At 40.2% G+C, this 21,635-nt stretch overlaps 1 protein-coding gene across 1 annotated transcript in view; it reads right to left on the reverse strand.

The window, feature by feature from the left end:
• Window positions 1–472: 472 nt before the first annotated feature.
• LOC135463336 (uncharacterized) overlaps window positions 473–21,635 on the reverse strand; it is a 28,223-nt gene continuing 7,060 nt past the window's right edge. Inside the window, 4 exon segments of the mRNA XM_064740596.1 lie at window positions 473–3,163; window positions 3,633–3,725; window positions 3,727–3,860; window positions 4,524–5,077. Of these exon segments, the coding sequence (XP_064596666.1) occupies window positions 845–3,163; window positions 3,633–3,725; window positions 3,727–3,860; window positions 4,524–5,077 (3,100 nt within the window). The 3' untranslated portion in view covers window positions 473–844.

The raw sequence follows: 21,635 nt of genomic DNA on the forward strand, positions 1-21,635 counted from the left end.
TTATTATTATATATATATATTACCAATTTACCTTTTAAAAAATTGAATTTACATAATCATTCTCAGTCGAATGATGATCATTGAATAACAGCAAGAATTTAATACTGTTAAAGTTTAAATACTGTGCCCGGACATCACGTTATGTACAGATGTGGAGTAGCAATGTGGAGGGTGCGCATGCACAAGGATCAACGGCCGAGGCCGGGGCAAGATGTGGGAGGCCATTGGAGATGAGGCTTGCATAAGAAGAGGAGAAAATTTTCTTTGCATTGTACGCAAAAAGAAACATGCATCAAGTAACAGACATTTGTAAGATGGAAAAAATCGCAAATCAACGCAAAATATAGCGTTATGTCATTGCAAATATATATATATATACTTACAATATACATATATATATACATTTAACACGACAATTTGTCTGTGATTTGAAATTGATCATAAAGTGGCACGACTTAGGGCTTCTGAACGAGAAGCTATTGAGGTAGAAACGGCGCGCGTACATTGACATAGAAAATAAGGTATATGAATGGGACTTTCTTTAATATTTCTCTGTAGGGTGATAATATCGTCTCTTTCATCACTCTTCGCATCTTAGATCTTCCCACAAAGCATGATCTGTAATTAAGCAACACACTAGCTGGCAAAGATTGGCTGGCAGAATTTATGGGTGGCATCTACTGCCTATCGATATTACACAGATCCCTTTTCTTAACCTTAATTCCAGTCAGAATTCAGGACTCTTCACATCCCAGTAATTAGTTGCAACAACACTTCGCAAACCTCATCGCACCGCAAACATAGGGGCGATCATGATTGTCTTTTGCACCATAGTAGCGCAAACTTATGCATGCGCCGCACGAGCGATGTGCAAGAAGAAATCTACTTTGTCTCGTGACTGGTGCCCACACATATTGCACTTGTAAGGGTCTTGGTAGCCATGGTAACCCATGTGCATAGTGTACATGACACAGTCACGGAATGCGATCTCACAGTAGCTGCACTCGTACTTCTCGCTTCCTTGACGCCCGCTCTTGCGCCCCACCGACCCCGCATGGACGGCTCCATTCACCCCATTGACCTTGGTAGGAAGCTTCTGTGATGGTGGCAGTCTGGTGCACATATTGGGGAAATTTCCAGCCGGTGGCATTGACATGGGAACCTCACTAGCATTGAAACCCTGAGGCACACTCCCATTCTGGAACGGAATGGCAGGAGCTTGTTGATCAGGATGCAGGATCTTCCACGCGATTTCTGCTCCCTTGCGCACTGCGGCTGGTGTAGCAGAGTTCCTGGGACCATACATGGATTTGTGTTGCTCTTTGAAATCAGAGGGGCTTCTTGGTCCAGACCTACTGATGACGGGCAGGTCAGGGATGCCCAGGTTGGAACCCATGCTGCATCTTCTGAGATCGGAGACTGGAGAGGGACAGCGATCTTCTGCGTGAAGACCGTCTTTCTCGTTCAAAATCTTGAGACTGTTGTGAATCTGTTCCAAGTCCCTGCCTCCAAATGAGGATCCATTATTGCCTGTTCTCCTATTGGGAATGGGCGTTGAGGTATCAGTTATTTTACTGTCCGCAAAATCATCTTTTTCCTCGGACGTGTTCAAGTCTGCCCTGTTCCTTGTCGTGTAGTCATTGAACTCTTTTTCTGAGTAGTGGTCAGAGTTGTCTGCACCGTCATCTCCATCGTCATGGCTACCCGTGCTGGCAGTGTCTTCCTGAATGGCTGAGTCATGTTCTGATGACATTCCCTGCAGCTTCCAGGAGATGGTGTCCAACTTGTATGCTTTTCCTTTGCGGGACCGCTTCCTTGGCGAAGGTGAAGGGGCATCAGAGATATTTGAGCTGTCTGCCACAACACCAGACTCCTGTACCAAATCAGAGGCTTCCATGTGCTCATAGGTGCGTTTTGAAGCAACGTAATAACTGGCTGCTGTCATCATTTTGGGTTTGGTGAGATCGAGGGGACATTCTTTGTTCTCTTTCACTGCAGAGGAAACTGACCCGCCAAATTTAAGTGTCATCTGGCGCAAGATGTCCGAAGTGTCACCGTTGGAGTTCACTTCTGATGACATTGCAGACACTTTCATTTCGTTGAGGTAGAAGAGTTCGGGCATGCTCTTGCAGCTATTCATGTTTTCTTTCTCCAAGGTTTCGGAGGACGCTGGGGGCCAGGATCGTGGGCTGGATTTGGTCACCTCATCGCCTGTGTCAGTACGGATGTGCAGGCTCTCTGTCATGCTCAGACCCTCAGTCGGCTGTGACAGTGGACGCTCATTGGCAGGCTTCTTGGAGAAATCCGCTGGGTGGTCCCCTTGCTCTTTCTCAGCCCTTTGTGGCCGTTGTTTTTGCTCTTCCAGGAGGGAGTCAGAGGAAATCCCGAAGGCATTGAAGAGATCCTGGTTTTCTGATGCGTGGACCTTCAGCATGTGTCCCGTGAGTTCATCCTTATCTACAGTCATGAAGCAGCAAAACGTGCATTTGAGAGTGAGCTGATCTTGGTTGCACATTCCACCGCTGACACCAGTTCCGTGTGGCTTGTGATGAGGTAGAGCATTCAGTATTCCGCCACTTCCTCCTCCTCCTCCCCCAGGAGCGGAGACAGGAATGAGGGGAGGGGGAGGATGGAATCCTCCTGGGAACTGACCTAGGAGTGGCCAATATGGTGAGATCAATCCATTCATCCCTGGTCGTGGGCCCAGTGGTGGCATGGACATCAACTGACCCAGGTATGCTTCCAGCTTGTCCTTTCTCGGTCCACGCGGCCCTCTAGGAGGACCCCTCTTCATCATGAGGGACAGCCCTGCAGCTTCTGCATCCAGTCCCTGAGGCAGGCTTCCGTCGGAGTTGAGCACCGTGGCGGGCTTGTGATTGTACTTGCGCAGGTGTAGCTTCAGACTGTGGCAGTATTTGGTGGCGTAGGTGCAGTCTGCGCACCTGTACTGGTAGACATTCGTGTGTGATTTCATGTGGCTGTTCAGCATGGATTTGTTGACGCAGGCATAGTTGCACTTTGAGCACTTGAACGGTTTTGAGCCAAAGTGGTTTCGCAGGTGGTACTCCAAGTGGTGCTTATACTCCGTCACAAAAGGGCATTTGGGGCACTGGAGCAATTTGTCTTCTTTGATGTGGGTTCTTGCATGAGCCCAGAAATCCATCTGCAAAATAGAAAAAGAAGCAACTGATTAGTCTAAGCTTAGAAACTATTTCAGACAAACAGCTCTCCAAAATCACTCTTCAAAATGTTGGTCATATTTTTATGCCAAATGATAAACATAAACATACTTTAGAAATATTTTTATGCTAAATGATCGACATGACGTACTCTAGAACATTTCAGCTACCAGACATATTTCAACCTTCTCAAGTTTGACAGCAGTTTAGGGATTCACCAGATTTTATTTATTTTCAACATTTTAATTAATATTTTCAAGCTTTAAATCAGGTAACTTTTCAGCATTTATCCTTTTTTCAATTCAAATTTTGGGAATACTAAAATATAGATGATTGGCTACAAAAAATATATTACGTTACAACTTTGGTGCTCTGGAACTTTAAAACTAAACTTTATGCTTACAGTAGTCTTGACTAAAACTGGTGGGCCCATGCATTATACTGCTGCCTTACCTTTTCAGTGGCCACAAATTCACACTGTTTGCACCGGTAAACTTTCGGCCTGCCAGGCATAGCTTTGGCTGTCTTATTGCCAGAGTAGTTCTCAAGGTGGGCTTGTGCTGTGAAAATCCTTATGTGTCGTTTTCAGGCGACCTTCAGTCCTGGAGGTGTAATCGCAGTGCGGACAACTGTGCTCAAAGTGAGTATTCATGTGTGCGGAGAAAATCTCCTTTGACGTACCTGCCTACCTGCCAACGACAACACAATTTTCATCATTATAAACTAATTCAAACAGAATTAACGTAACAACACTAGTATCTATGCGTCAGAACAGACATTCGCAAACCAACCATCAACCAATAAGGATGTTCTGGACAATAATCGAAAGGTCAATTCCCTAACGACGTTTAACACACATTACCAAATAAGATCTATCATTATTTATGTCTTTGATTGTTGTTATAATACCATACTCAAGAATTTTTCACTTAGTCAGTTTTACGGAATTCCACCACTAAAGACGTTGAGAATATTCAAACCTGAATTAGCTTAACTGGACATCACTTAAGGCTTAGCATATAAAAAGTACCACTATCAGCAGACAAGAACAGGACTCGCTCATATCTTGATCACAGCCAACCACTTTCGATTTGAGACTACCAATAATATTCATGGAGAACTATGAAAACAGTTCGCTTCTGCATAAAACAACAAAACCGAAATTCTGAATACTGAGCTTTATAGAGTGAGGATTTTCTGTTTGACCAACTGTTCTTTTATACATCGACTTGTCAAGTCACCTTTTATACGCTTTTGTTTCCATAAAATTCTTGTTTAGGTTTCCACTTTTTAAAGCTTATTGACACATCCGTTAAGATTCAGAGCTCTGGACAACAAACTAACCTGTGAAGCTGCAGAGATGACAGAAGTATAAGTCCATTCCATTATGGTCTTTGCGGTGATGAAGGCTGCCTCTAGCTCCTTGTCTGGAGAATGAAGGAAATGGACCCAGCGAGTTAAACGGATTGCTACCAGGCGTCGTCGGACCTTGAGGCGACGTTGGCTCCCATTTCATTGGTGTTGCCGCACAGGAAGAGTCTGATGTGTAGCAGTCGCTGTATGACGGCGAGGCCTGTTTCCGCTGATCTCCACCAGGGGGCAGGTCAGTGCTGTCCTGCGTCCCAGAGTTGAGGGCGCTCACGTGGTGGTGTTGGTCAGAATCATCCAGTTGTTCAGACTCTCTCTGACTCGGCGTGGTGCTGTTAGTCAGAGGTTTGATTGGCTGAAAATTACTCTCCGAGAGGGGCTTGTTTGGCTGGTAGCCATCACTTGACACGGAGTACCCTGGTGAGGTCTGTAAAGGGGGATAACTCTCATTGTCATTAATTCGGAATTGCGTTTCCACCGACATCACCTTTCTAACCGCTTCGGCCACAGTCGACAAACAGGATTCAGTTCTGAAAAGACCAGATTAGAAAAATGTTCGAAATTAATTCTGGGTGAAGAAGTAATTAAAAGAAACACCGAGTTAATGATAAACTCCTCTGAAGTCAACCTCAACCAGTAACCGCTAAAATACCCAGTGAAACACGCAAGGCTGAAAGAAACTGTTACACATGAAAAGCTAAAGATTTTGTGTGCATGCACAAAGGTACTAAACCACATCAGTGATGAAAATAACGAAAATGGATCCTTCGTCCCCTAGAAAAGCTTTTCGGTCTGCATGAAAGCAATCAATTTTTCTGGGACAGCGGATATGACGGGCAGGAGACCTTAAACAACAAGAAGAACTAGTTGGTATTTTCCAGATTTTTCCATCGTGTGGGTCTGTCACATGTTCCAGCTGTCAAAAAGAAAACAATGGATGGCCAGAATGAGCTATTTCTCCAGCAGGCCTTGCCTTATCAAATATCATGGAGAATGATTAAAAACTAAAGACAAAAGGCATAAATGGGTGCCTGGCATAAAATGGTGACAATGTAGAATGTCTTTCATTTGTCTGAAACCAGGTGTTAGGAAACTAATACATGTATACTAGGTTTGGAGTCAAACACAAGGCTATTGTGGGGGGAGAAAAAAACCCCAGTTAAGGCCTTTGTTCTTCAAGAAAATCTGCCTAAGTGCTTGTCACAAATAAACAAAGGTGAACAGACTATCTTAAACAATTTCTCAGGAAACCAACACCCGATGTGAAACACAAGACCTGGGGCATGCACACGCTTCTAATCACTCACAACAGGCCACCATCAGAAAAAAGCTGCCTTGCCAAACTTAACTCCTAAAAACGGCTTTCACTAAAAGCTCAGGTGTTTTCTTGCAAATGAACTGCTAGAGAAAAAAAAAAAGGGCAAGATTTTCGTTGACTTTTGAAGGATTGGCTATGGATGGTGGACAGGTTTTTTCTCCCCTACTACTCCTCATTTGCTGCACAAATAATTAATCAAAAAACACTGTTTCAATACAAATGAATTAATTGCAACCCTTCTCCATTAGATTTAGGCAAAAATTAATCACACAACAGGTTTTTTTTTTCAATTTATTTATTTGATTTATATAATTTATGTTTTGCCCCGTACTCAACAATATTTCACTTATATGACGGCGGCCAGCATTATGGGAGGACAATACAGACAGAGACCAGGGGAAACCCACGACCATCCGCAGGTTGTTGACAGACCTTTCCATGTATGGCCGGAGAAGAATCCAGCCTGAGTTTGGACCAGGTTTTTTTAAATAATATATATGGTGCTGGTGGTCTCCGTGGCTCAGTTGGTTAGCATTCTAGCGCACCGTAATGACCCAGGAGCCTGTCACCAATGCAGTCGCTGTGAGTTCAAGTCCAGCTCATGCCGGCTTCTTTTCCGGCCATTAGTGGGAAGGTCTGCCAGCAACCTGCAGATGGTCATTAAACACCCTCAGAAAAAAAAATAATAAATATATGGTGCTCAAAAGCTCATGCTTGCTTTCAGTGACTTTTCTTATTATTAAGCTTGAACTTTTTGCATCAACAGAAAAGGCAATCTATAGAAAGGTAAGCAAATCACATAATGACTTTAAATGAAATCATAAAGCACACCGGAAGTCCCGTTTTTATTTTGTCATAGCAGTCAATAACTCCAAATCTAAGAATGTACACACGGTGATCTCTTCACATTTTTCCATCAGCCAACTTAATTAACTGTGTGAAATGTACATCAGGTAGGACTGGTATGCTGAATTAATGAAGGCTGCTCCACATACAAGTGACACCACCCCTACCCCTTCACACTGGCGATCCGGGAAGGGGGGGGGGGGAGTGGGAGGGGGGTGCAGGGGGAGAAAATATTTCCTCCTAATTTTATTCCTACACAGGTTTTGGTGGTAACTGAACACCAGATCTCGTGTCCACCCCTCAGGAGCCTCATGGAATTAATCCATGTATCTCCTCTGGTGAGGGAGAACACACTCCATCCCCTGAGAATCGCTGACCTCTGAAACTCTGAAGACTCTGCTCACAATTACCCATGCAAATGAACCATTGTTCTTAAGGACGGAGGAACACCCTGTACTCAAGCTTGGGTCATAGAGAACTAATTTCCAGGTCAAGACCTATTATAACCGAGTTCATACAGGTATATTAGAATTCGTGATTTTGTCTTCACTTTTTTTGTTTTTAATAAGTACTTATTTTTTTTCTTTTTTTTTTTTCACTTTGGAATGCAAGAATGACATCTATGTTGTTTAATGCCTTCTGCACTAGCCCTAAAAATTCACCACCAAAAGAGCACTTTTAACAGATGTACCTGTACAAAGGCAATCAATAGAAAATTGGTGATGATATACTGCCTTTGCTGCTGAAACATACATTTACCAGTAAGACACCATATAACCTTCCAAACAAAAAATGAACAGAAAATGAAAAGAACCCTCTTATATAATCAGGCAAAACGATTAACTTAGTCACGTAAGAGGCCAAATAAAGGCTTGTCATCCAAGTAACAAATAGCTTCATGTATGATATAACACACCTCAATGAAGAGCCTGAAGGAATGGACTCTCAGCATCATGGAATTTAGTTAAAAGACAAGGATGTTGAGATCACTGACCTTCTGTTGTCAATCAAAAATTTTCGAGTGAAACAAAAACAAAGTGAAAGATTAGATATAGGAAGTAATTTACTTGTGAAATTTCCACAAGTTTCTGTTGTCATACTTGTGAAATTGAAGAGTCAAGTGGCATGATACACGATGAATTTTCATTGGGATCTATATACCATTTGATTTCGGAGAACGCCTCTGTTTGATCTAACGCCGTGTGTATTTGTAAATAAAACATTTGCTGAAACTGGCTATTTCTGAAGTCAAATTAAGGTGAAAAAAAATTTTACTTTCTACACTGAAACTTATGTTTTTTCCAATAGGATAATACCCTCCCTTTCAAATAATCCTCAAAACACTTTTCTAGGACCAACAGAACTCTCCAAATCAGGCAAAATGAGTAATTTAGTCAGCGATACATTTTTAGTTATCTAAACCTTGAAATAGAGTATAACAATTGTGAAAGGGGTGGACCTGAATGTCCAGTTGAAACTGACCAGAGCCTCTGGACGCAGTGTCCTAATGAAATCAATAAGATGGGCAACTGGACAATGGTCATCTGGTACTGTCCTACCACTCCCCCCAAATCTCACCCTCACTGGTCGTTAGGGGCAACTGAAATTCCAAAATGGTCCACAAATGTCAGCAGCTGACCAGTGGTCAATTCAGATACAATAAAGTTGAGGTTCAAGAGGGGTGGGGGAAAAAAATCCTCAATTTTTTGGTTAATTTTGTACAAATTCTAGAAAGTATATTTTTAATCGCACACAAAACTGCATGTGTTAAAGCCACAGTTCACCTGGCATTGACCCAGACATTTTACCAGCCTAAACTGAATACCAAATTCACCATCAGGGAACCGTGTGACATTTGGAGTGGTCTCGCTGTAGCCACAAAATAATTGAGAGAAGGTAATAGGGTGAAACAACAGATTACTCATTCTCTTGTTTTCTGAGTGACCACTTCCATATATGGTCAAAGCGTATATCATACGATGACATTTGCACCATCGATCACAGAAGAGCTCCACAACAGCACTATCTGTTGTCATGGGAACAGGAATTGTTCACAGTTAACTGAAGTTTCATATCACTTTGCTGGTAAACAATTTGTTGGGGGAAAAAATTATAAAAAGAACAGGATTCATAAGAAAAACATCTTTGAAATATATCAAACTTGAATTTAAATAATTTGCATTAATTTGAATTTAAATTAACTTGATTAGGACCCTGAGGCATAGGAAACTATTACAACATCACAATATAGCCTGTAACATGGAAAAGCACATTTTTCCAAGGACCTGTAGATTTTGTACACCATATGACTTCATAGATGTAGGTCAATTTTCTCCATTGTTTCCTTGAATTAAAAATAAAGCAAACTCTTATGAATGCCTTACGACTGCCAGGTACAGGGTACATGAAAAACTGCGTCTCCAAAAAAGCTACTTTAAATATTTGCAATTAAATACACACTGGGTATCAAATCAACCACACATAAATTATTGAAAACTTATCCTAACATTTTCAATTTCATGTTTTTTTTGTTTTTGTTTTTGCTTCAAATCCAGCAAAAAACTACCTCGCCTTTATCTTTTCTACCTTTATAACAAACATCTATATACAACATTGATTACTGTTGTACTGTACCACAACACAGTTCATACAACCATACAAGATGTAACAGACGTGACTGAATTGTTACACTCTCGTAAACAGAAACTGTGTGGTTGTAAAGTTAGCAGGACACAGCATGTACGGTGTGAGTTCTTGGTATGTAAAACATCAAGTGTGGTAGGTGTGTGTGTGTGTGTGTGTGTGTGTGTGTTGGGGGGGGTGGGGGGCGGGGCAAAATAAATACTTAGGGGCCTGAACCGGAAATAAAGGAGTTAGCTGCAATATGAATTATTCAAGCATGGTTCGTCTCCTATTCAGTCTTTGTTGAGCTTGAAATTGTGCAAAATATGACACCTTTATATTTCCTTTAATACATGCAGTATCAGTCGTAATAACAACAGCTGATAAAAAAAAAAAAAGAAAAAAAAGAAAAGAAAGAAAGACAGAAGGGAAAAAAAAAAATCAATAATACTTTCATATCGTATACTCATGGAAACTATTTGTCCCCGACAAGATTACTTAGGGGAAATAGACCCGTCAAATATTTTTACTGCATGAATTATTTAGCCAGAGGAGAAAGAGCGGACAGTCAGCGCTAAATACGTGTGTGTCCAGTCAAGTCCAGTCTGGCAACCCACAAGCTCTATATATACAGCTATTTGGGCTGTATGAATAAATGAATCAATTGTAAGTTCTCGCTCCTCCATTCTAAGTGCACCATTTAACTGCAATCTCCAGTAAACGACATTATTTGTACCTAAAACCATTCATTCTGTCTGCAAAACATGGTTGCCTTGTTCGGTCTGGGTTTCAACAGACTCTCATACCTTCCATTTTGTTCTCATTCTAAGAATCTGATACAATATATTATATTAAATCATGATCGATGCTGAATTTTAAGTCTCGTAATACTGTCCACACAAATTCAGTTGCTGCACATGTTTGTGGAAATTAAACAGACTGGGTTACATGGACATAGCATTTCTTCCATGTAAACATTTTTTTTCATACCATATCAAATTGCCTTTTAATGAGTAGAGAAACTAATGAAAAAGCAAAGCAACCCATGAATAATATTTTCCTGAAACCTTGAAATTTGCCAAAATCAAGTACAACAATACTCTCAGTTTCTCCAGAGCTGAAACATTTTTTCCTACAACTACCATCCTGAATGTTCTAACACTCCATAGATAACTTATATGAAGCTAACACCGGACTTAACCTACACAAGATTTCATCAGCATTTTAATATAAGCTTACAAACTCATTGATTTTTATGACCATTTTTTCAAATTTTTTTTCCCACCCAGGACAAACACTTTTTCTTCTATTGTACAAATGTTAAGAGGGAGCCAGCCACATTTGCAAAACACACCTGTAATGAGTAAAAACATCAACAGTACAACAGTAGATTACCTGTATTCTTTGATCAACATTTTGTGGCCTATGATAAAACTCCAGCTGATTCTGGGTATCCCGCGACACAATGATGCAGTCAGCAGTCTGTTGCAGGTGTTAAATAATAAGTCAGTCCTGTCCCCAGGAGCTAGCTAGGCGTGCGGGGAGGTAAACTCTGTCTGACCGCCCCGGGCAGACACAAGATAAGGGCTACAGACAGATACATCCAACTAGCGAGTCTCTTTTACCCAATTGACAACTTGGATAATTCCCGCACCATGGACAGAAAAAACCTGTTTGCTTGGGAAGGCTTTAAAGAAATCCAGCTCTACCTATATTAGTCAAAATTACAACGTCTCACGTTTTTAGAAAAAAAAAAAATTAAATAAAGAACTGCGATGATCTCTGATAAGATAGGCTCCAGTCAAAGCATGGATTAATACCCAAAACTGACCGCTCATCCATTAAGCTTTGAGCAAATTCTACAAGATTCTGTTGCTGTTCATTTACGTGGACAAATCTATTTGCTATACAACTGCCAGTCTATCGACAAGCGAATGGTCTCTTGCCTGGTATTCCCAGGAGTCCAATCCGATTCAGAGTAGCACAACGGAAAAAGCTTCTCAACTTTTTTTTAGGGTCAAGTGGCAAGTGACCGCTTAAAATTAGCCTGAAAAAACTCAGGCAGTGTTATCAGTGAAAATCACATTCCTGTATGGTTGGTTCTGCCAATGAATTTCACACTGGTACAACTGTGTCACAGAGCTGCATGAATCACTGACCCAATTTACAAGGGCGAATTCCAGGAAAAAAATTCTTCTGCACTAATCCTCGGCGGTAACACCCAGAAGTGCAGTATTATACAGTCGGTATAAGATAGAATATATATATAGTCAGCACTGGGCCATCTGTGTAGTAGCAGGAAGCTTACAATTCTGTAACGTCTGGTGCAAAAAAGGGCAACAAAAACCCAAAAATATTCTGAGAACCTAAAGAAATGGAGTATCACAATTCCTGTTCAATGCTGGCAGCTTGGCACTGTCAGACTTTTCGATGTCACAACACACGCAATGTTCAGATCTGTTGGTGGTGAAGAGCCTAAAGTACCGGTCAACTGTACTGGTGTTTAGACTGGACGATGGTCAAGGCAGAGCTGGTAGCCCAGCTGGATAACCTTCCTTTTAAGCTAGCCTACACACATGCCTTCACATGTCAGGGTAAACTGGCTTTTTGACTGGTCAGTCAAACAGGAAAAACAAGTCTGGTTAAGCATGGTGGCCAGGAGTTTATCTTGACCATTGCCTAAACTGCTGTGGTGCAACTGGAGGGGTGGGTGTGGGGGAGGGGAGGGTGGCTGCAGAGTGAAGCCAGATGACACAGGGGCTTATCTGACCCGTCTAATGTTACACTCTGGAACCCCTGGACATCACAAGGCATCTGTTTTCTCTCACCCCTTCTTGTTTCTCCATCTGACCTTCAACTCCCTGTTTTCTGGAGGACCTAATATCCAGGGCTGTTATGTAATTTTTCTCTAGCCAGGACCAGCTATACTCACAGTGTGGTCTGAAGGCTTTAAGCTGGACATCTGACCAGTGGTTCCAGCTCTCGAAAAAAGGGGCAGGCACAGTGGTCAAGCCCTGGTCAGAGATTGGACCCTCTTTTAACAGATTGATTACAACCTGTCACAGCTAAAGCTAAAAACTTTGCAGTGATGGGCATTGGTCAATACTTATGGGATATGGTCAGATTGGTCCGGAGACTGACCATAGCTCCATACCACACAGGACCTAAAGCCCATGGGTGTAGGGAGGAAGAGAGGGGGAGGGGAGTGATGGAGCTATGGGCCAGGAAAAAATCATTACATCTTTATACATTAGTAATGGGCATATCTAATGCGCAAACACATCAGCTCCTATCAGCCTGAGCCAGATTTGAATCGGGTATTCATATATACTAAACACAGTACAATAATTCATGTCTCAGCAAGGTATGTATGACATGCCTATACTTAGTATAGTACACATACACTCATTTCACAGCTTAGGAAAGTGATGTCGTCATTGCCTGAATTGTATATGCAATTCGCCATTTATTTTTCGATGCTTTTTTTGCCCAATACATACATCTTAATTACACTACTATTAATTGTTACACTAACGGGTAACAATAATGTAACGGTTCTATACAACATTTTTTTTCTGTTCTACCGGCTTATGCAATATGCGATACAGCATATCCCGAAAAGCTCACAAAAAATGGTTTTTAGCCATAGCTTAATTTAATCTCTAAGTATCTATACACACTGTATGGTATGACTGTAATTTTATAGACAGATTGTATACACTTTTCATTTTATATTAAACACTGGCCTACCCTTTTATGTAATAATCTACTCATATGAAAAAAATTTTTTCTTTTTGAGAGAGAAAAAAAACAAGTCTATATATTTGCATCTATGTACCTCATTTCTTAAAACCTTATCTCTTAAAAACATGAAACTAAAAAGTCTGAATTTATCAAATTCTGTTTGCGTGGAAAAGGTAAGGCCTCAAATTATTACACGCTGGATTTTACAGTGAGTGTATGTAGAAGATCAGGGTAGGGAATTACCTCAGAGTGGGGGGGGGAGTTGGCTAGGGAGTGGAAGATAAACAGTTCTGGGTAAAGTTCATGTTGATTGTCTTAGTACATTAGGGATGGTCAGAGAAAAGCATGGTGTTAACTTTTGGGTGGAGATTAAGTTTGCTGGACTGAGTTTATCAGATAAGCAGGCTATGTTCAGCTGAGCTGTGAAGTGTAAACAAGGGATGCTGGGCATGCAGTCAACTCTACCCAATAAAACACTTCACTGACCAGCTTCATATCTATGTTTACAGGTCAGTTTGACCTCTGTGTACTACCCCCTCTTCTAGACCCTCTTTTCCTCCTCTGCCTCTTCATAGGGATCCCCCACTCTGGAGCCCCTGAAGCCTTTCAAAGCTTATTATGTTACATGCTGCACTCATCTCATTGAATAAAATTCTAAGTACGTCTTTTTGTTCCTGAGAGCAACTTTAGTCAACACCGTACTAGGAAATTGACACAAAAGGCAACCAGCCACATCATTCATTCCCTTATTTGATTTTTTTTTCTTTATCGAAAAATTGCATATGGTTGGTAAAAAAGATTCTAATTTGAGGTGTTTGTAAACTTAAAAAAAAAAAAATATAGCACAAAGATAGTACAAATCATAACTTTTAATTCTGCAAACATTCTTAAAAGGGAATATATAGTACTCTGCTAGAAATGTTTTCACCAAACGTAGAAAAAGAAAAAATCACAGAAATACTATTGAATATTTCGCACTCATTCTGCATGATTCATAGAGCAACACAAATCCAGGAATTGTTCTGAGGGGTTTGGGGAAAATGGGGATTCTATCCTGTTCAAGATACTTAATACCCTTTTCGTTCTCATTTTTAGGACAGATATTAGTTGCGATATAAATGCAAAGAATTACATTTCTCTGCCAAGTTTTTGTTTTTTTTGGAAAGTAAAGATATGAATATGTTGTGCATTACTGTAATTCTTCAACCTTTTCGCATGTTGCAAGGTGTTTATTCAAGAATATTTTTGAAGGTATTATTTTCTGTTGCCTGATAAAATTATACCTGTTTAAGATGTCCTGAAACTGGCCAACCAAACCTTTTTTTGTCTCCAAAATCAAATTAAAAATGGGCATAAATGGCACTGAAAGATGCACTTTCATATGTGAAAAAATTGAGGACTTAGGGTAGATGGACTGACCATTAGAAAAAAAAGGGAAACTGAATATTCCTGCTACAATTACATGCATATTGGTTAAAAAAAAAAAAGCAGACTAGGTGTCCCAAAAACTAGAAGAGCACTTTGTGACCTTCATTCGCCTCGAAAAATGTACTTTTTCCTGGAAAATATTAAGGCCCATACAGTAAATGAAAGTCTGGTGGCTTGTTAATGGGCATGCAGGTATATGCCCGACAGAAAAAGACAAGCTCTGATCTACTTATGATGTAGACATCAAGTCTTTTTGTTCCTGAAAACAACTTTAGTCAACACGGTACTAGGAAATTGACACAAAAGGCAACCAGCCATATCATTCATTCAAAAAGATATATTAAGGCTCATGGAGTATATGAAAGCCTAAGGGGCTTGTTAATGGGCATGCAGATATATACCCGACAGAAAAAGACAAGATCTGATCTAGTTGTGATGTGATGTGATGTAGACATCATGAGATTCTGTGATGGGAAACATCACAGCAATACCGCTGTGATGGACAAAATGTTGCCGACAAAACGTTGCCCACAGGCCACAATGTAAATACAAAGAACAAAACTGATGTTCAGCGCAGTGGAACCCAACAAGTAAATGCAGATGGAGGACAAATGATTCCGTGTAGCTGTCTCTGCTGATTATCTGGTACAGAGCTGCAGGCTGCAGTAGTTCGTCATTTTGCATCTGTGGGCTATCTGTAGTCATGCCTGATTCTGTTTTATGACATTCACTGAAAATTGCGGCTTTTTAATTATTCGTCCCTTAAGCCTGTGTCCATCCATCAAACTGTCCAATGGCTGACCATTACTCGGACAGCCGCGGTCGCAAACTCTCCGAGATTTATTCCTTCTAACGAGGACTAATGTGATAATCCAACCACGAATCAGCAAATACAAATATTTTCCACTCCTTTTTTCAGCTGGAATCGACGGGAGTCAGCTGATAATGGACGTGTGGGAGATGAAGCACGGCAATGACAGTTGCGATCAAGATCCGTTTAGTAAACGGCGATACGAAAAGTGCTCTGCTTTTATTTGGGCGTTTATGGTCACATGTGAGAAAAAATAATCATAACCAACGTCAGTGAAATTACCACCCTGACTTGGGGGGGAAATTTCTGTGGGTTTTTGCAAATCCAATTGCGGTTGGAAACACTCTGTATTGTTGCATGCATGGCTAATATTTTCTCTTCACGTCCTGGTTAACTTTGTTTGGCCAGGCGGTAACACAGCTACAAATGGATATTAATGGGCGACATTTCAGTCGAGGCTAAAAGTTGCTTTGTTGGCACGGAAACGCCTTTAGTAGGTGATTTTTTTCCTGAAATGGTGTGAGTGGGAGAAGTTTCTCCAGGATAGAAATGAAATGGGACTGGTCAATCTGTGAGTACAGTGACCATTAGCTAGCTCAATAGTGACAACATCAGTGACACATGAAACACAATCACAACAGAACAGTTCTCATCATTTAAAGTCTGAAGAGTTCCAGTAACAGATACACAGTCAAAATCTGTCATTTAACGTAAAAGAAAGCTAACATATGAAGATAGGTTCAACATAAAGACAACTGAAAACTATGCGTATAAATACTTTCATTTTTTTTTTTTGAGAATGTTGAAAGGCATTCAAATATTTGAAAATGATGGTGGGCTTTATGAGCCAGACTGACGGCATCTTAAAACTCTAACATCATATCACCTTTTTTCCTGATGTTCACCAAAAGGGAGAAGTTTTTGGGAACATAATTTCAGCAGTCTTTCATTCATCGGTAAAAAAAGAGTTATTTCAACATTCAGTGCCATGATTAGAGTTGGATAAACTTCCTGTGATGTCAGAGTTCCTAACCTCTGATAGTATGGTCCATAAGCCCACTTTAGAAGTCAAATATTTTAACGCCATTAACTCTTTTCACAAAATTCTAAAAAAAAAAAAAAAAAAAAAACGAATGAAAGTAAATTTATGCATACTTTTTAAATGGTCTGCTTAATAATGCCTACTTTGATTTTAAAATTCTCTGGCAATGCGAAAGTTTTAGTGGCTTTGTCATGAAACAGAAATAGTTCAATTTCCACCAACAAGATCCCAGATCTGTGTGACCCATGTGACGTCAATTTTGAACTATTATGAGATTCATAATACACACATCTCAAAAGCCGGCCATTACAAATCACTAAAAATCTAACCTGTCAATCCAGAACACTAACCAAGACATTCACTAAATAATCCAATATATCCTCCATGACTCATTTCCTGCACCATACCCCCCCCCCCCACCGGCACCCGATTCTCAGAATTCTGTTCAATTCAGAAAGGTGTTTTAAGGTTTATTTGTAAGGTAAGATGATATCCTATCAGGAAAATATAAGTTTCTGTACTAAGACTAAAAATGTCATCTATCTGAAATGTCAAAATTTCAGTTACCGTAATTAAGGGTACTTCCATGCATTGATATTAATTTTACGCACAAAACAACACAAGAGTTTACAATTACACACAGGTAACGTTTGTTACAGAACATTAGACTTAAAAAAAAAAACCCAGCATCAATGCGATGAACACTTGATCTTTATCCTCTAAGGTTTAACAGACAAAGGGTAAAACGTCTGGAGGCCAGTTTTCAGAGGTTTAAGCATTAATTTCTTGTAATAAGTCATTCATTATTAATCCTAATGCTATAGTTGCAGTCGTTAGAAGGTTAATATTTAATCATTATCAGTCTGTCTCTCAACTTCCAAGCTAAGATTAGTCTCGCAGATGAACTCTTGAGTAATAAAAAGAAAGATGGAGTCAACAGAATTTGAGTATGTTTAATAAGTGTATTCAAAACATTAAAGATTATGTGAATTTGAACTCTATTTTGCACTTATGTAAACAAAAAATACATGATATCAATGAGTGGCACTGAAAGATTATCTTGCCTATCTTAAAGCTTCCAGGATAGCTTAACTCCACAAAGGAAAAAAAACAGATGGGGTTGATGGTGGGGAGTGGAAGGGGGAGGGGGAGTAGAAGGGGGTGGGGGAGTAAAGGTGGATTTGGAGGTAGACCTGGGTCAAGTCAACAAGGTTCACAAATATGTTATCAGTGAAGGAATTCTCTGCATCAATAGTCCTCCATGTCATCGTTATAACCTCTGCCATAAATCACAGCCATACTGACTATATAGTGTCATTTATACATGTAGGGATCAAAATTACATGTATCCCAAAAACCTATGGAAATTCTACAAATTTAAAATGGAACTGCATTTTCAGACATTAAGGACTTAAAAAAACAATATTAAATGATTAATAATTTTAATGAAATCTGGTTCAATCATTTCTGAACACTTACATTCAAATTTTTTTTCCTTGAACTAGCTGTATTTTACATGTATAAATCACAACATCAAAATGAAGATTACAAAATTCAAAAAAGGTCACCTATTTCATGATTCAAATTTATCACCTTAATGAAATACTGATGCATCATTTGGTATTTTTGATGAACAATTTTGTGATTTTCAAATAAAACTGGTTTACCAAAGAGTAATGATATTAAGCTATAATCTACTTGAGCAGCTGTGTTTCTAATTAAAGGAAAAATTCATCAAAGGCCAACGAGAGGCATTTTTTAATCAAATGAGAGTGGCCAGAATGTTGGTTCTCATGGTCAGCTGACCACTGAGTGACCAGTGAAAAACTACTGACCGGTCAAGCCTCATTCGACTATGGGAAAAACACTACGGCTCATGAAATTTTTTATTGATTAGTTTCCATGGTCGGTTCCCAATCTTTTAAGGCTGTGAAGCAGGAAATGACCACTGAGAGTCGGGCTTTGGCCACACTGACCACTCCAGTCGCTGACCGGTTCGTTTACACTATGTCCTAGGCCTTAAAAAAATCCATTATTTTGATGAGTTTGTGGTGGGATTGAAGGAATGGAGAAAGGGAGTGAGGGAGAGCTTGACCACTTGACCACTGTCCAGTGAGTTCTGGGTCCATAGTGGCCAAAATGGTAGACCCAAGAGGAAAACCTCTCTTAAAAATCCTGGGCAGTGTTAGTAAGAGGTCAAGAGTTCACCAGTGATATAAACAAGAGATAATTAAAACAACCAAGGAATGACCACATCACATTCTGGCCAAGTGATAATGTCACAACAGAGTCTGGCCACAGCACTGGTCAGTTTGGGCTAAGTAAACCCAACTTGTGATAACCAGCTAAGGGGACAGGGGGAAAGGGTGGTGGTGGTGGGAGTGGTGGCAAGAGGGTGGTAGATAAGAGGGAGCGGATGGGTCAAGAGGGCTTGTCAAAAGAAGAAAACAAAAAACGAGGGGAGGGAGTAAGAGTGCTGGAAGTAAGAGCTGGTGAGTAATACTGGCACTGGCTGACCCTTCAGCCCAAATGAAGAATAATATGGCTGAAGTGATCTTGAAATTGACCACTTTCCCACTGAAAGCCCAATAAACCACTAAAAAGCAAATACTGCCTTCATTACTGCGCTCATGCCTCTGAAACAGTGTCAAAGTATTGAAAATATCAACAACTAATGGGACTGATTAGTTCATAAAGAGTGTGTATCCACACATTTGCATTAGGCTAAGATTACTGGAGAAACAACAAGAGATGCATACATGCCTGAAGAAATCATAAAAAATATAATAATCTTTTATGATTTCTACAGAGGGTAATTAATCCTTGTTTGGAAGGGGGTGGAGGGGGTGGGGTGGGGTGGGTTGAAGGGAGGGGGGTTGCATGTATCATGAAATCACATGGTAGTCTGATTAGACTTGGACATCGTATCTTAGCAACCGGTATTCAACTGTTTCGGTTAAAAATTCAGTCCAAAATACATAACGGCTGTAACTAGATCAAACATTAATATTAACATTCAAAAGTAGACTAGAGTATAATGTTTACGCTACATGTTGCAATTTAACGCGATACATGCCTGTTTATTTGCGGCTTTCAGTTTATTTATGAGAATACGGTCTTTAACAACAAGCAATCACTTTACATATAATTGCAGCCATTTCTTGACAAAGTCGCTTAGCAGTTTTAGATTTAAACCACAAAACCTTACTGGCTCTGTGAGCAGTCTGTGTTAGTGAAATTGTCAGAGTACTTAAAATTATTTGGGGACTTACGGTAGTTAATTGACACTGGATGACTATACGCTTTCACAAGGCATAACTGTTATCTCAAGGTCTTCAGTAAGAATTCCAATGCAACCAGGTGCAAATGCTCTACTGAGCTTCACCAACTGCCCAATGACGTACTGATTTAAAAAATGAATACCGTTACCTTGACACTTTCCAAAAGAAAAAACAAAACCAAAAAAAAAAATGGAAGAAGTAAATAAAATAAATAAATATGCTGTATATATATTTTTTCTAGATGATGATTTTTACATTGTGGTGGTCATCAAATCATATGTGAAATGCAAACTTCTTTACTTACTAGTCTGTCACCTGATACCTCCAAGATAAATCAAAATCTAACCTCAGCCTTAAAAACAATTCAGGCTGTATTTTGATATGTCAATCTCCGCATTAATAGGCCAGTGTAAAGACTATGGGTTGTAACACGATATATTCAAAGTGTCACATACACACCTCTGTATACTGGCTAATACACAAGACAAAACTTCACAGGGTAAAACTGTTTGGCTAAAATACCAACGGTTACAAAAAAAACCAAAACAAAATGGATCTTCACCTTATAAAAGAGGAGAAAAGCAAATGATGGGTGATACAACTACGCGAACAAAACTACACAAATTTGACAGCTATGTTGTCAGCGGGAAGTCGTCAGCCGTGCTCGCTAAATGAACAATTGTGCCTCTAAAAGAAATAGCACAAAAATATAAAAAAAAAATAAAATAAATAAAATAAACACTATTGAGTAACTACGTAGTGTTTTACAGGTACCTGGAGAAGGCATTTCCTCAATCCCAGAGCGCTCCTGAAGTCAGAGGCACATCTTGGATCAGTGGTTTGCGGACTGCTGTTACGTAACCAATAATAATGAAATGATTCGTTCTCACATTACACTGATTAATGGGTGCTTTTTTTTTTTTTTTTTTCTCCCTCTCACAGATTTCTTTTTCACGTTTTTCTTTTCCTTTGCTCCTTAAGAGTTGCCTAAGTTGAGGACCCTTTGCCAAATTGTCGATAAAACGGCCAATTCATGTTCGGGTGGGCCGTGTCCTATCAAGATTGCTGTCATCAGGGCGTTTATGAGACTCGACGAGGAGGCATTTAGCCCAATGAATGTCTTCTTTTTTTAACAACGGTTATCAGACAATAATCAGTAGTGGCCACATCACATTGTAAGCGACTGGCTCCGACAATTACACCACGCTGCGTCTCACTGGCACAATTGATTAGATTTCCCGTCAGCGAGCATCTTGAGACCTTAATCGCGACACTCGGCCAACGCTGCCACAAAACAACCACACGCTGTCTTTTTTCATTTGCACAGCCGAGGCTAGCACCTTTTTTTTTTTCTCCCTCCACTTCCACAATCCAGCATCCACTAATACCTTGACTGTGGTGGCCGCAGAAAATGGCCAGATCACGTACGCCAGCTTTGTCCAGCGACGGTCAGAAAAACATTACGGCCTTAAGTACCAGTCTGGAGGATTTTTCATCCGATTTTTTTATAAATTGCTCCATGGAACTGTCCCTGTGAGATTAGCAGCAGACGCTATTATGGCTGCTGAACTACACACTGGTCACTCTGGTAAATATATCCTACACTGTGATCTCTCTGTGACACTGGAGAGGGCTTGTTGACACCAGGACTAAAAACACCGTGTGTCCTTTCCCATCTGAGTGTGGCTGTATGATGCTGATAACAAAACCACCGCATAAACACACACAAACACACACACATAAAAAAACAGGAGGAGTTTGTTCTCAATGTCACTGCTCCACACCCCCCTAACTCTCAGCTGTCCCTTCTCCTCTCTCTCCACTTTGTCACCATCAGGTATTGTGTTACGAGCCCTCAAACATCTCTGTAGCTATTGTGAAACATCTGAATTAAGGTGTGAGTGGGCCAAGTCTGGTTGCCTGCTCTTTTTTTTCTCCCTCTCGGTCATCTGCCTGACTAAGGCATTCTAGTCTACCCAGACTCCCTACAGGCTAT

This window comes from Liolophura sinensis, chromosome 3, assembly GCF_032854445.1.
Source record: "Liolophura sinensis isolate JHLJ2023 chromosome 3, CUHK_Ljap_v2, whole genome shotgun sequence".
In the NCBI taxonomy this organism is placed as follows: Eukaryota; Metazoa; Mollusca; class Polyplacophora; order Chitonida; family Chitonidae; genus Liolophura; species Liolophura sinensis.